This window comes from Ctenopharyngodon idella, chromosome 3 (genome assembly GCF_019924925.1).
Source record: "Ctenopharyngodon idella isolate HZGC_01 chromosome 3, HZGC01, whole genome shotgun sequence".
Taxonomy (NCBI): Eukaryota; Metazoa; Chordata; class Actinopteri; order Cypriniformes; family Xenocyprididae; genus Ctenopharyngodon; species Ctenopharyngodon idella.
Window position 1 is genome coordinate 25,247,289 of NC_067222.1, and position 15,636 is coordinate 25,262,924.

At 37.7% G+C, this 15,636-nt stretch overlaps 1 protein-coding gene across 1 annotated transcript; it reads right to left on the bottom strand.

Annotated features, from left to right (window-relative positions):
- Positions 1–373: 373 nt before the first annotated feature.
- Positions 374–15,187, bottom strand: pold1 (polymerase (DNA directed), delta 1, catalytic subunit). Its single transcript, XM_051886482.1, has 27 exons — positions 15,046–15,187; positions 13,971–14,168; positions 12,351–12,464; positions 12,118–12,258; positions 11,904–12,029; positions 10,645–10,813; positions 10,295–10,409; positions 10,068–10,197; positions 8,904–9,070; positions 8,597–8,701; positions 7,730–7,870; positions 7,525–7,635; positions 7,203–7,394; positions 7,024–7,112; positions 6,586–6,702; positions 6,337–6,450; positions 6,071–6,218; positions 5,892–5,987; positions 5,670–5,807; positions 5,103–5,278; positions 4,750–4,902; positions 3,573–3,675; positions 3,362–3,494; positions 1,087–1,200; positions 950–1,002; positions 734–831; positions 374–607 (listed from the first exon to the last, which is right to left on the bottom strand). Exons 2-27 carry the CDS (start codon positions 14,155–14,157, stop codon positions 520–522), a joined length of 3,318 nt encoding a protein of 1,105 aa, XP_051742442.1. The 5' UTR covers positions 14,158–14,168; positions 15,046–15,187; the 3' UTR covers positions 374–519.
- Between the last annotated feature and the right edge of the window lie 449 nt (positions 15,188–15,636).

Consider the following 15,636-nt stretch of genomic DNA (forward strand, 5'->3'; position numbering starts at 1 on the left):
CTGGTATTTCATATGCATTAATGTAACTCTCAATGTATCTTAGGGCTTATAATGACTGAAACCCAAACATGCATGAATACAATATTAAATATTGCCTAGGGATGACATTTTTTCTTATAAAAGTAGCTTTATGGTAGGATCACTATTCTATCTGATAAAATATTTTAGAGCAAAGCATAAAAAAAAAAAATAGTATTGACAATAGAAATGTCCATGTCTTGAATTTAGGATTTTAATTATGTAGTTTTCATGAATGTGGGAACAGCAATTATGCCTTTAATCCAAACACTTGTATATGGATTTATATGAAAAAAATGATCAAATTACATTTTGTAAGTATGATGTTGAATAAGACAAGAGAAGAAAACAACCATTTTACAAAAATGCAATTTTATTTATTCAACCACTAGAAAATAAAGATTCTTTACAATCTGGAGTGTGACAGACTCCTTCACTGAGGTATGATGATGAATGAATGTTGAGAAAGTTGAAGGCAAAAAGATGAAAAATCCCCATCCTTCACCAGCCAAAACGGGAAATGAGCTTCTCCTGATCGTCTAAATCTTTCTGGACTTTCTTCCTCATGTAAAATATGGGGCAGTCTCGACTGAAAGAGAGAGAAAACAAAAACGTTTTACATAACCACTGGTATACTCACCAACAAAATAATTTAAAATATATAGTGAATATTCAATATATTGCATAGGCCTAGCGTGCATATGTGTGTAAACACCTGGTACAAAGCACGTCTTCATGCAGTGAACCTTGACAGCGTTGACACTGAGTCCACAGGCGAGAGAATTTCTCCTCTAGAGTTGACAGATGAGCAATCTAAAAGACACGTGGACAATCTTCAGCAACAGTAAGAACATCTTTTGCCCCACTTAGGAAGATGATTTTGCCAGGATTTGTGTATATAATATATATATAAATAAAAAACAAAACACACCTCTTTCTGATAAAGCTCCGACTCTTTCTTTTTGCAGAAGTCGCATACAGCCGCTGTAGAGAGGAAAAACATCAGATGTAGAGTTTTGTGATTTGTGGTCCTACTGAAGCTCTAGTTAACACACATCTGATACATACCATCAGTTTTGAGCACAGCTCTGCAGCCAATGCAAGTGCTTCGTTTCTGAGCGAAAGCCATGAGACCACCGACCCTGGATGTCAAGACTGTCTTACAGCGTGTATGATCTCCCTCTGAAACAACACACAGCAAAAACAGGTTTATCATCAGCTTTGAGGCACGGTTTGTGGTTTGTACTGAATGTATGAGATTAAAAGACTATATAACACAAAATAGAAAGACGTTTTACTGACTGCACTAAAAAACATGAATAAACAGTGTAGTTTTGCAAATACAGGTGCTGGTCATATAATTAGAATATCGTGAAAAAGTTCATTTTTTTATTGTAAATTATTTTAAAAAATGAAACTTTCATATATTCTAGATTCCCTACATGTAAAGTAAAACATTTCAAAAGTTTTTTTTTTTTAAATTTGTTGATTAGAGCGTACAGCTCATGAAAGTCCAAAATCCAGTATCTCAAAATATTAGAATATTTACATTTGAGTTTCATTAAATGACCATCCCTACAGTATAAATTCCGGGTATCTTTTGTTCTTTGAAACCACACTAATGGGGAAGACTGCTGACTTGGCAATGGTCCAGGAGACAATCATTGACACCCTCCACAAAGAGAGTAAGTCACAGAAGGTCATTACTGAATGGGGTGGCTGTTTACAGAGTGTATATCAAAGCATATTAAATGCAAAGTTGACTGGAAGGAAGAAATTGGGTAGGCAAAGGTGCACAAGCAACAGGGATGACCGCAAGCTTGAGAATACTGTCAAGTAAAGCCAATTCAAACACTTGGGAGAGCTTCACAATGAGTAGAATGAAGCCGGAGTCAGCGCATCAAGAGTCACCACACTCAGACATCTTCAGGAAAAGGACTACCAAGCCACTTCTGAACCAGAGACAAGGTCAGAAGCATCTTACCTGGGCTAAGGAGAAAAAGAACTGGACAGTGAACAGTGGTCAAAAGTCCTCTTTTCAGATAAAAGTAAATTTTGCATTTCATGTTGAAATCATGGTCCCAGAGTCTGAAGGAAGACTGGAGAGGCACAGAATCCAAGCTGCTTGAAGTCTAGTGTGAAGTTTCTGAAGTCAGTAATGATTTGGGGGGGGCGTGACGTCTGCTGGTGTTGGTCCATTGAGTTTTATCAAGTGCAAAGTCAATGCAGCCATCTTCCAGGAGATTTTGGAGCACTTTATGTTTCCATCTGCTGACAAGCTTTATGGAGATGCTGATTTCCTTTTCCAGCAGGACTTTAGCACCTGCACACAGTGCAAAAACCACTTCCAAGTGGTTTGCTGAGCATGATATTACTGTGCTTTATTGGCCAGCCAATATGCCTGACCTGAATCTATGGGATATTTTCAAGAGAAAGATGAGAAACAGTCGATCCAACAATATACAGATGATCTGAAGGCTCAATAGTGCCTCAGCAGTGCCACAGGCTGATCACTTCCATGCCACACTTCACTGATGCAGTAATTTGTGCTAGGAGCAAGTCATTTGCTGTAATATGTCCTGCCGATCAAGTATTGAGTGCACAAAAGAACATACTTTAAAGAACTTGAACTTTTCTGTTTTGCAAATCCATTTTTTGATTGATCTTAGGAAATATTCTAATATTTTGAAATACTGGATTTTGGACTTTCATGAGCTGTACGCTCTAATCATCAAAATTTAAAAAAAAAACTTTTGAAATGTTTTACTTTACATGTGGGGAATCTAGAATATATGAAAGTTTCATTTTTAAAAATAATTTATAATAAAAAAATGAACTTTTTGATGATATTCTAATTATATGACCAGCACCTGTAAATGACTCTCATGAGCTGGCTCTTTTAATTAATCATTGAGAAAGACTTACAATCTCAAATCAGTCTGACAAATCCTTCAAAGAACGAATTGGCCAGAGCTAAACTAATATCTGACTCGCTTAAAGTGCAGTCGCACATTTACTGTCTGTGAATTTTCACTGGCAAATTCCAGTCATTTCAGTAGGAATCCACACAGTCAAGAATTTTGCGTGATGGTGAAAGATCTCTGTGCAGATTTCGCAACAGTTTCAAGTTGGTCATGCCGATATGGATTGGTTGTTTAGATTTTGAGATTTGGGCGTTGCACTTAAAAATGAATGCGAGCTTACAGTCAATTGTGAAGGTTTAAGCGGACTAAATGATTAGAGAAGTCCAGCATTCAACAGAGAGAAAGAACTCTGCTGTTCATTTTCATTTCATGCCGATTTTAAACATCCTTTAGTTGTAAGCTTAATTGATGATACTCACTCAGTAGCACACTCTCGGCTTTGCTCTCGCCCAGTATGGGCTCAAAGATGCGCAGTAAAGGTTTGGAAAGCTGCTGCTCCAGGTAGTACTGTGTGTCTATAGGGATGTTGTTCTCCAGCACATAGATGGGGTCCTGAGATACAGAACTCCGCAGTTATAAATACAGTTAAGAAAATCAGCCACATCAAAACAGATAATACACAATACTGACCTCTGATTTCATATATGCCGCCACTCCCTTTGCTGCTTTGATGATGACGTACGGAACTCGATCGCCGAGGTTTGGAGCGCTACCGGCATCACGCTTCCGCATCCTAAAACCCATGTTGGTGGAAAGTGATTATACGCGCAAGTAATTCCATACTCCAGACTGCAGGAAAACTTGGAATCAGCTAAAAAAAATTCTTGGAATCAGCAGTTGAAATTGTTTTGGAAAATTCTGATTTTAGAATAGAACTACATGTTTAGGTAGCAACAAACTTTTGAAACAACACTAATATCTATGGTAAAATTTTACACTGTAAAATTACCACAAAAACTACTTCAAATAAAAAGATTTATAAAATATGGTATTCGCACAAATCAAATGCTCTGCTATCACTCAGGTATTAAAGCTGCTACTGGTTCATTTGACTTTTGTCATTTCAAATGTGATAAGACTTTACAGACTTCTAAGAGTTTACTTTGATATTGCTTTAGTTACTGTCACTACGGTTACAGTTGATAGATCTCGTTGCACGTTCATACTATAGTAAGCTGCTCTGTGAACAGGATATTTCAAGAATCACTAATGCGGTCGTCAATTCCAAACAATGAGAGTGTAAACATAGCCAGTGGTCATTCTAAAACTGGCCATGGTATAAAAAAACAAAAAAACAACTAAATGTACATAGAGAGTTATGTTCTGCATTTTATAAATATGATGTTATCAAGGATTTTTCAGCTAGAAAAACAATGAAGAACATTTTCTAAAGTTACGTCATTTGATTTTATATATGAGCACAATTTCAAAACATTATGTATTGACAAATGGCCTAGTGACATTTTTATTCGAGGTATGGACTGAATGAAAATGCAAATTCACTCAGTAAGTGGCAGTAGGTGGAGCTTATGGAAAAGCAGAAATACTGTGGTTACCCCTCTACACAAAGCAGTGCTTTTCTTATCAACACTATTTTATAAAGCATCATACAGAGGTAAGATGAAAAAAAAAAAAAAAAAAAAAAAAAAAATCTATCGAAACTTTTCTGAAGACAGTTTCAATTCAGATACTCTTCATTTGCATGTATCCTCGCATCATGAGAATGGTCTATCTCAATGTCAGAATGGTGAGTTTTGTATGATTTGCAGGTATAAACTCAGTCAAGATAATAAGAACACACACGCACCTCTCAGCTAGTTCGACATGGGCCTGTTTGCCGGCATACTCCTGTGCTGTGCGTGTCAGCTCTTTAGTTATGACCAGCTGACTGATGTCAATGCGGTTACACAGAAGGTCAGAGATCACCTCTTTAGCATGGGCTACTGCTCCGTCAGGGTCTCTGAAACACAAAACACATTATTATTCCTGTGAATTAATGTGCATGTTGGTATATGAACGGTATTGCCATCAGAACATAAACAAAAAAGGCTTTTATTAAGGCTTGTAGAGTCATGTCTTCACTATTACACATGCTAGTTTGTGCGTCACTGTTGCGTATCCGAGCGCATGGTGGTTTTCTGAGTGTGGCAATGCTTGTACCTGTCAATGAGGATGTTTTGGAGGCATGTGTTGATAAGGTTGGCCACTAGAGGGCAGTTGTCTCGTCTGACAGTCTCTATTCCTTTGCAATCCATCTTATCATGATGTTCCGCATTCGAAGAGAAATACAGACCGGCATACCGCTTTTTATTGATCAACAGATAAGGGTAATAAACCTGAAAAAGTGTAAATGAGAGGTTATTATCTATTGAAGTTATTAAGAATAAAGGTCAATAAGGTCTCATTAATGCATTAACTAACATTAACAAAGAGCAATGCATTTGTTATAGTATTTATTAGTTAATAAAATTACAACTGTTCATTGTTAGTTAGTTCATGTTAGCCCAGGTCCATTAAATAATCTTAAGATACAACTTTTGATTTTAAGAAAGTTTTAGTTAATGTTCATTTCAGCATTTACTAAGATTAATAACTGCTTTATAAGTATTTTTCATTGTTAGTTCATTTTAACTGATGTATTTAATCAGTGGAAACTAATTGTAAAGTATCATCATCATCATAATATTAGATGGCTTCTGTTACGAAATCTTGGCCCACTTCTCGTACCTTCTCAAACTCTAATTTGATTGGTGGAACGAAGTGGGAGGAGACCCATTCAGCTGCCTCCCTTCCCAGATTCATTGCTTCTTGCACCGTGGCCACACCTAGTTTCACCATCACGGAGTCTGTGTCTCCGTAGACAACCTAAAACACATTTGATCTGCATCACTGCATGTTTTCAGTGCATTGAAATGAAGGCCAAAAAAAAATATTTATGCGATTAAATACCTTTGCATCTGCCTGGTAGCCATTAGAGATTGTGTATCTTGATTCCACAAGCTGTTTGGTCTGTTCAATCATCTGCCTACCAAAGCCTGTGACGCTCTACAGATGAAAGAGAAAAACTTAAAGCATCTCTGTTTAAAGCTGACATTATTTATCCATGTGTGAGTGAAACTGAAACTGACCTGTGAGATCTCAAGACAGGGCAGTTTGCCCACCTGAGCCCCGGTGAACCCGTACACTGAGTTCGCACTGATCTTCAAAGCCAACTGCCTTCCGTCCAGCACCTGTTTTTTAAAGGGGTCCGTCTCTTTCTTCAGCTCTGCCTTCGCTCTAGAGGCACAACAAATAATGGGTTTGGTATTGATTTAATGGGTCTATTTGGCATTGAACATAAGACATTATTTAATCTTCATTTGTTCATTTTTTTTGTTGTTGTTGAAATGATCACCTTTTCCTGGCGCCCAACAGGTTTTCCAGGATCTCAGGGAGAAGGCCCTTCCTCACAGAGCTCTTCACAAACAGATCACCCGTGGGGGTCCTGATGAAATCTTCTGGAGACAGACTAAAAACACACGTACACACAAAGAAGTACAGCTTTAATTAGTCACAAAATGGAGTACATCACAATTAATATTAATAAAATTCATGCACATCAAAGAAAAATACATCACATGATACACACAAACACTCCTCTCACCCCAGTTTGTCCACCTGGCCCTTCTGCAGGAGTGTAGTGTAACATAAATTGTGAGCCATCATGATGGAGGGATACAGTGAGGAGAAATCCAGAGTTGCTATAGGAACACTGTAATACCTGTAAACACATACACACACAGCTTCTGCATTTGTGAATCATCCACAATGTGAATCATCTGCAAAATTTAAATGTTGCTTTAATTTTCCCATCTCATTATTGCATTTTCACAACATTACATAGTACCAACATCTGACTTAATGTATGCATCCTTGCTGAATAAAAGTTAATTTCTTAAAATTCTTGCTGACCCCAAACTTTTGAAGAGTAGCATGTTTAAGTACTTTTTTAATGGCTGCTTTTTATCTAGAACTCAAGATATGCAAATTACTTATTCTCTGATTTGAGAATGAGAATTTGATCACAAAAGTGGGAACAAACCCTTTCTCTGGTTCTATGACGGTGGCTCCAGTGTAGTCCTCCCCTCCCTCTGTCCTCACCACTGGCATCACCAGATCCTGCTTCATAGCCTACACAATAAAACAATCATTAAACCATTAAAGCATAATGTTGACTAGGTTTGTTACATTAACATATGTTACAGTGAGGCATGCACAGACCTGTCTCAGGAGCTGTGAAACCACTTTAATCTGCTGTCCGCGAGAGAGCAGGTAAGTCAGGGGCACCCCAGTTACTCTGGCCATTTCCATGTAATTAATGACACACATCAACTTCTGCAGCAAGCGCAGGGGCAGATACGCATCCTTCAAACAGTATACAGCCAAACGCCTGCGGGTCTGCTCATTCCCATTCTAATCAAAAATAAAGACAGAGAGGAAAGACGCAATTTTACTGAGAGTTAACTGAACTCCAGATGTCTTAATGTGGAGTTGAGGGATCTGATTGGCTATAAGTGTAGAACAGAGATCTGATTGGCTGTACCTGTAGATCTGTAATGATGGAATGCTGCACATCCTCCTTCTGCTCCTGCAGAAAATGGAAACTGACGGCGTTTAGTGTGTAAGAGCGCAGTTTATAATCCCTCAGCAACACCTACAACAGAGGAAATTCTCGGTGAGTCACATCATGAGCAGTAATGAATCATCTGATGGCACAATGTAAAAAGTCTGAGTTTAAGTGTGCATACCTGCAGTAGGTCAAACTGCACACGTCCCTCCATATTAACGGTTTTGTTCTCTCTGCGGCCCATCTGCTTGCTCTGGAAGCTGGAGTCTTTCAGAACCGATTTGATGCCCCGCACGCGGCCCAGATATGGGAACAAATTCACCTATGGAGACAGAAAGACCAGTGACTCAAATCACCATCCCCCTGCCTGAATTATAATAAAAAGCCTTTCTGACTAGGGCTGTTGTGATAACCGCAATACCGTAATACCGCGCTATTGACAAGCCAACCGCAGAGGACTGCAAAAACCGCAGCAACCGCGATATTTGTTTTCTATTTTTTGAAAGATTATGTCCTTCTCGTTTTACACTTCATGCATGTGTACTAAATATTAAATAAGTTAATAATGATAGCTTAATGTGTACCATGGTGATTTGTACAGAGGCTCCACAGATTTGCACTAAACAAGCCTAATCAGAATGTGAGAGAGATTGACTGAGCGCGTGTTATTTCACTTCTTGTTTCACGCTCTATTTAGTTTCGATATTGAATATGACCTCGTTACAGGGATTTTTATATATATAATATAATAATATATAAATATATATAAATATATATATATTTATATAATCTGTGTAACGAGGTCATATTCAATATCGAAACTAAATAGAGCGTGAAACAAGAAGTTTATATATATATATATATATATATACACATATATATGGCGGTAATACCGCATATCGCGCTATTGAGCCACTCAAAAATACCGCAAGGGAAATTCCTTAACCGCGACAGCCCTATTTCTGACATGTGCCACTACTGGGTTTGTGTTCACTCTCCACCAAAGACAAAACATTTTTTTGTGTTAAAACATACAAAAACACTTTACCTTTAAGGTTGCAGCTCTGTTGAGGAGATATGGAAGGTCAAAGTTCTGGATATTGTAGCCAGTGATGATATCAGGATCCACTGTCCTCACAAACTCAGCCCAACTCTGAGATAAATCACACATATACATTTATTTACATTATATTTGTGAGTATTTGTGTGTATATGTATAGATAGATAGATAGATAGATAGATCTCGACTATTAGGGGGCAGCCCTAAAGTGGCACCATGCACATTTACATTTGACAGAAAGTGCACGTGTAAACATTTCAGTTTTATTATAGTAGGAGAATCTGTGAGTACGTACCTGCAGTAGCTGTTTCTCCTGAGTAAAGCAGAGAATCTGGGAGCCTACTATACTGGCACAGCTCTGTAAGGTGAAGACTGTCCGGATAAATGGCTCCTTCTCTCCCTGACGCTGCACCATAGAGGCGATCTGAATCACAGGGTCGATCTCCGGCTCTGGAAACACACCTGTAACACACAAAGAGTTCAGTTACTTACACAGCAGAATATAATATTTTTATTTGCAGGCAATTATAAGACCAAGAACAAGCCCGCTTATTGCACATGGTGGCAATGACACACAATAAGTGGTTTGTTAATCTTAGTTTGCTAATACATTATATAGACAAATGGTTTGGTATATCAAAAATCCCTAAAATGATGTAGGACAAATTCAACAAAAGTGACAAAACCTAATACAGTTCGTTTTCAATGGTCTTTAGATCATTTGATTAAACAAATGATATACCAAAAAATTTGGGCTGGGACAATAAATTGATTAATGATTCTGGATCGATTCTGAGATTTTCCGAATTCATTGCGATTCTCTCTTGAATCGATTCTGAGTTTAGTTTTTAACAGCAGATGGCGCTCTAGGCTAGTTTTTAACCACACGCTCACGAAGAAGAGCGCTCGTGCATTCGGCTGGCTCAGTCTGAGAATGTATTTGCACCTCAGAATGCTTTTATGACACAAGATTAATGTAAACAGCCCACTGCAAACACCCTTGTAATTCACTTCAACCTTTTTAAACTTTATGAATGATTATTTTACAGAAGGGATTGTTTTATAGGCTGTTTCTAAAGCCCGCAGTACCATCTGCTGTTAAAAACTAAGTTCAGAATCGTTTCGAGAGAGAATCGCGATGCTTTCAGAAAATCTCAGACTTGATCCAGAATCATTTGTTGATTTATTGCAAGGATTTATTGTCCCAGCCCTACAAAAAATATTAATAACATTTGATTAAAAAAAACCCTAAACCCTAACTAAAAAACAATGAAAATTTTAACTTGTGGGGACACTAAAGAGTTTGATTGTTTCCAAAATTTCTGAATGAAATATTGATATCAGTGTGCCCTATTTCACAACTTTCTACCAAATGGTGTTATGGGATGCCAAACCATACAATGCAGCAAATTTATAATATGCTTAGCTAACAGAAACAGAAGGTATGATGCCTAAACACCTTTTCTGCCAGCACACTCAATATCAAAGCTCAGGACTCTGAGTGGAGCGATCCTCTGCCATTCTCCTTCAGCTGGATGACTGACCAGATCATTCCATGCCACATCCACCTCATACTGACACAGGGAAACCTGAGAGAGAAATCAATTAAAGACACACTAGATAAGCACCAAATCATTGGATCAGGCCTTAAGTGACTGTTTTTTTTTTTGTTTGTTTGTTTTTTACCATTCCTGGGTATTGTGAATCTGTCTTTCCTTCACTTCTCTCTTCCCTCAGCCTGTACTTCCCTTTTGGAAGCTCAATCCAGCAGCAACCGACAACATCACTGTCCACCATGAACCTGTCATCACATGCACATACAGCAGACCTTACATGCTTGATCAGGTCAAGCAAACAATGTCTACGACACATCACAAGTAAAGCTGCACGATTCTGGACAAATTGAAAATCACAATGTTTTTGTTTAAAATAGAGATCAAGATTCTCCGTTTTGAATCAAGATTGCAGTCTTTTGTTGATTAATCGTGCAGCTCTAATCACCAGTTTCAGTAACTTAAGTACACACAAACACGCACCTGATCTCAAAGTCAATGTTGGCTTCAAAAGCCTGGTAGCTCTGGGTGGCAAAATTGGCAAATTTAAAGCCCTGCTCCAGGATACGCTTCGCTGGGGCAACCAGACGTGGCATCGCCATGGTGATGCGCAGAAAGTTCTGAGGTTGGTTTCCATGGTAATGATACATACCTTAGGACAAATATGGAAAAGCCAGTCAGTTACAAACAGGTTATATGAACAGTTTCATTTACACTAACTTTAAATGTTGGCAGCGGTCATTTGCACTAAGTGCAAATAGCAATAGATGCTATTTACACCATGTTCATATCAGTTCTTTGCAATAAGAGTAAATAGTAATGAGATGCTATCTATACTTAATATTGGCAGATACTATTTGCACCTCAGTGTTTTTGTACATTAACAGGATGCAATAATATCACAGAGTGTAAATTATTATATTTATTACAATTATTGGATGCTGCCTTATATAATAAAAACCCTTCCTACATCTTCCCCTAACCCTACCCAATAAACACTTTTAATATTAAACACTCGTTCGCAGTTTATTTCCACTTTTAGAACATTATTTTCATTTTTATTGAAAATAAATGCGAGCTCGGCAAAAGGCGGATTCGAACGCGCGTCGATCACGTTCAAAGTCATGTCTCCGAGCCTCACTCGCTACTACTGCGCCCAACCAGACATTGGTGGGGGAAGCTAGTGTAAATAGCTTTTGCCAACAATGGTTATTTCCGCTATTTGCACTTAGTGTAAATGGAAACTCTGTTAAAGGTTTTTTTTTTGGTTTTGAAAAAAAATAAAAAAAAGAAATTAATAATTTTATTCAGGAAGGATGTATTAAATTGATCAAAAATGACAGTAAAGACAATATAACGTTAGAAAGAATTTCTATTTCAAAGAACGTTCTATTCAATGAATCCTGAAAAAATGGTTTGCACAAACATATTACTGTTCACAACATATGATAATAATAAGAAATGTTTTCTGAGCAGCAAATCATCATATTATAATGATTTCTGAAGGATCATGCGACACTGAAGACTGGAGTAATGATGCTGAAAATTCAGCTTTGCATCACAGGAATAAATTACATTGTAAAATACATTAAAATAGAAAACAGTTATATTAAACTGGACACAATATTTCACAACGTTTGCTGTATTTTTGATCAAAGAAATGCAGCCATGGTGAGCAGAAAAGACCCTAAACTTTTGAGATGCAGAGTACATACACACAAATTTACACTTAATTCACTTACTTTCTTTTCTGGTGATGTCCACTGCCAGCACAGTGACTGCTATGTTGTCTTTATTGGAGCGCATGTCCTTCAATACAGCAGAATTCAGCTCTCTCTGAAACTCAGCCAAGTGTGCATTTGTAAAACCTGAGAGAGAGAGAGACACAGAAATCATGAAAGATTTGCTTACTACGTCCCAATGACACTGAGCAGCAACCTGTAATTGGCAGCTCACCGTTGGGGGCAGGAACATAGAAATATGGGGCGAATCCATGAACATGGCAGCACACGCTATTTCCACTGTCCGTCACACCAAACATGCGCACTATGGGCACTTTGCCCTGTACCTGCCCAGGCATACCTGCTACCGCATATCCTAAACACCAGACGACAGCACATTGAGGGAGAGGTCTGGATGAAATCATGGATTTTTATGTGTGCATTTGTGAGAGAGCATGTGTGTCTCACCCAGGTAGTAATCCAGGTCTATTTGCTGGAAAATTAGTCTGTCTGAGTTTGGTTGAAGAGGCGGTGCATGAGGTCGTTTCCAACGTGGATTAAGATCAGCAGAGAATAAGTCACCTGAGCAAAAGAGTGTAGATCATGTTGAGGTCAAGAGTTAGCAAGTAATGTTAGTCCTCCTTGCACATAAAGAATAAAATAAAAGAAGACAAAAACAGTCTGTGAAAAGAATTATTCTCCAAAACTGGAAATATAAAAGAAAATTAACCATATAATCTTGGAAAATTCAGATCCAAGGTGCAATACCATGGGTGCTTCTCAATACTCAAATTAAAGCTCCCTCGTTTCCTCGCTCCTACATCCTCCAGCCTGTGACCTGGAAACCGATCGAACTCAGCCATCTTGAAGGACATCTCAGTTCTCTAATTGCACCGCGAGGAGGCGAGGAACGAGGAGTGAGGAAGCTTCCCGAAGAGCTATAAGCGAGGATACACAGGTGTATCATTTGAGGAAGTCTTTCTCGTCGAGAAACCTGACGCACATATAAATTCTCCTCCCCCTTCACATCTGTCACAATAATTTAAATGTATGCTTTAAATGAACTTTTACATCTCAAATATTTCAACGGGGCATCTTGCGTTATTAATATTTACTATGATTTTTATAAATAACCAAACTTTAACAACATGAGGGCAGATCCCTCGAGCGCAACTGATGACGCTTTAAAGTGACGCTCGAGTGATTAAGATCATTCCAGTATACAAATAACATTTCTTTTAAATGCCAAAAACATAAGGGAACATTCTTTCATTGTATCTGGGAATGTGAGGTGATTAAGACGTTCTGGCAAAAAGTGACAACAGTAATTTCCTCAATAATCTCAAAAACATTTCCAGTGACTCCTGAAATATGTGCTTTGGGTTTAATTCCTGTAAGTTTATCACTATCAGGTTATCATACTAAAATGATTGACATTTGTCTAGTTCTTGCAAGACGTTTGGTAGCATTTTATTGGAAGAACATAGAAGGTCCATCTATTGATCATTGGTTGAAGGATCTGGCACATTTTATTGCAATTGAAAGAATAACCTACAGTATAAAGGGCAAACTAAAGGACTACCACAAAATTTGGGATCTTTTTATAAATTTCCTGGAAAATAACCAAATATTGACACAGGCAAGGTTAGTTACCTCTCACTGATTGATACATGTTGTGCTTTTGTATTTGAAATATGTGGATATGTCTGTCTTAGCCTTTGTATAATAACTTTACCCATGTAATTGAATTTTTGGATGCTTTGGGAGTGGGGGTGGGGGTGGGGAGGGGAAGGGGGGTTGTGGGAAGGTGGTTAAAATATTTTAAAATGTATTTTCTTCGCTTATTCTTTTGTCATTTTACATGTTTAATGTTCAATAAAAAATATGTTTAACATTTCTTTTGATTCCTCCGTCCTCGTTTCCTTTCCTTGCATCCTTCACTCACATCCTATCGGGGGGTGGAGCTGAGACGCGACAAAAGGAAACGAGGATGCACAAATAAGAAATGAGAAGCACCCCATGAGCAGAAGATATTTGTTGTGTATAATAAATTAAATTTAATTAAAAAAACAGACAAAACATACTTACCCACTGGAATGACATCATGGCCAGCTTGCCCCTCCCCTGACTCCACCTCCATTTCCATTTCATCAAATAGAGCAAGTTCCTCTTCAAACTGGGAGGGACTATCCTCCCACTCTGTGCTCATTTTCCCCTTCTTGGCCTGTGAAGCCCCGCCCAATCCAGGGCCTCCATTGCGCCTTTTGAAGTCCATTCTGAAGCAGCCTTGCAAAAACAATTTCAACTGTTTATGGGCAAATTAAACACTCAAAAACGCTTACAAACATCCTGAGAGGACTCTTTAGAATCTTTTCCACCACCACCACCACCACCAACAAAACACGTACAAACGATCACTTATATCTTGTCAACTAAATATGTGTGGAAAACAGAATATGTAGGCTATAACAAACTATTTAGAGTATAAAGAAATATAAGATATAGCGCACGTCACGTGATTAAACTCGCGGCTCAACGTCTCAAAACTAAAGAATAACATCAAAACGTAGAACAATAACATTAAAATGGAGCGCCTGACAGCTCTACAGCATCATTTACATAAAAGGGGCGGGGTTAATGAAGTGAAGGAGTCTTTCAAACAAACAAGCTGCTTACGGTTTGACATATACATTGCTTATAAAACAATAGTGATTTGGAAAACGTACACTTACACTAGTTCTACTTCCATTTAAAAGCTTTTTTACTTATTTATTTAAATGTCTTGTGCATATGCATTCTTATTTTGTTTACCAAGCAATGTACACAAGTTATAGGCCTATTGTTAACTTATGTAACTTTTGCGCACACGTGTTTTCGTATAATTAATTGTGACTGGTAATTCAGCAATTAAAATAAACATATTCATAAAGCAACAATAACATCGCATAAACATGATTCAAACTCATGCTGTTTATTTTCACGTTGCGTATTAAATAATATACTAGGCGAACTGGACAAACAAGAAACGAAGCAGAACATGTTAGCAATATGTAAACAACAAAAAGAGCCAGCAAATTCATGAAACAGCGCAAAATGAGCTGCATCAGGCAATCTAAGATATTGAGGGGAACTCTAGCCACGGAACAAATACATAATCTTTCACCTTTTATTCCAGCTCGAGCTCTCTTACTCCATTTATGTACTTGATAAATCTCCCGCCACTTCAGAGTGTTGAATGTCAGTTTCCACCGGACATGAGCAACATCCGTTTTCCCGGTAAAATTGCGTAGGGTCGACGGAGGACTGCAATTGGTCAAAAAGTAGGAAGTGATTTGCCTGCATGGTTGACGATAACTGCCATTTTGAGAGGGTCGCGTACTTTTTACAGTCTATGGTTTTACATAACATTTTAACTAAAGCATCAATATACGCATGAAAAGCAGTTACATGAAAACATAAAATAAGGTATTAGTCATGTTAATAAAAACAATAACAACATAAAACAATAATAATACAAATATTTATTTTATGAACATTTTTTTTTTTTTGGCAAGACCTTGCCCAGAAACAAGACTGTGTTTGTGCGCATTTGTGATCCTTAACTATAAAAATTTTCAATTTCAGTTTTAAAGTACTTTATTGGCATGATTGTATTTACATATCAATATTGCCAAAGCGTTACACACAAAACAACTAATGAAAAGGAAATATACAATATTACAATAACAAAATATAATAAAATAGTATTAAAATA

Coding starts and splice junctions, on each gene's coding strand:
- pold1 (XM_051886482.1), bottom strand. CDS start 14,157: ATGGACTTCAAAAGGCGCAATGGAGGCCCTGGATTGGGCGGGGCTTCA. Junction 9,071..10,067: donor TGAGTGTGCTGGCAGAAAAG/GTGTTTAGGCAT, acceptor TGTGTGTTACAG/GTGTGTTTCCAGAGCCGGAG. Junction 4,903..5,102: donor CAAAACATCCTCATTGACAG/GTACAAGCATTG, acceptor TTTGTGTTTCAG/AGACCCTGACGGAGCAGTAG.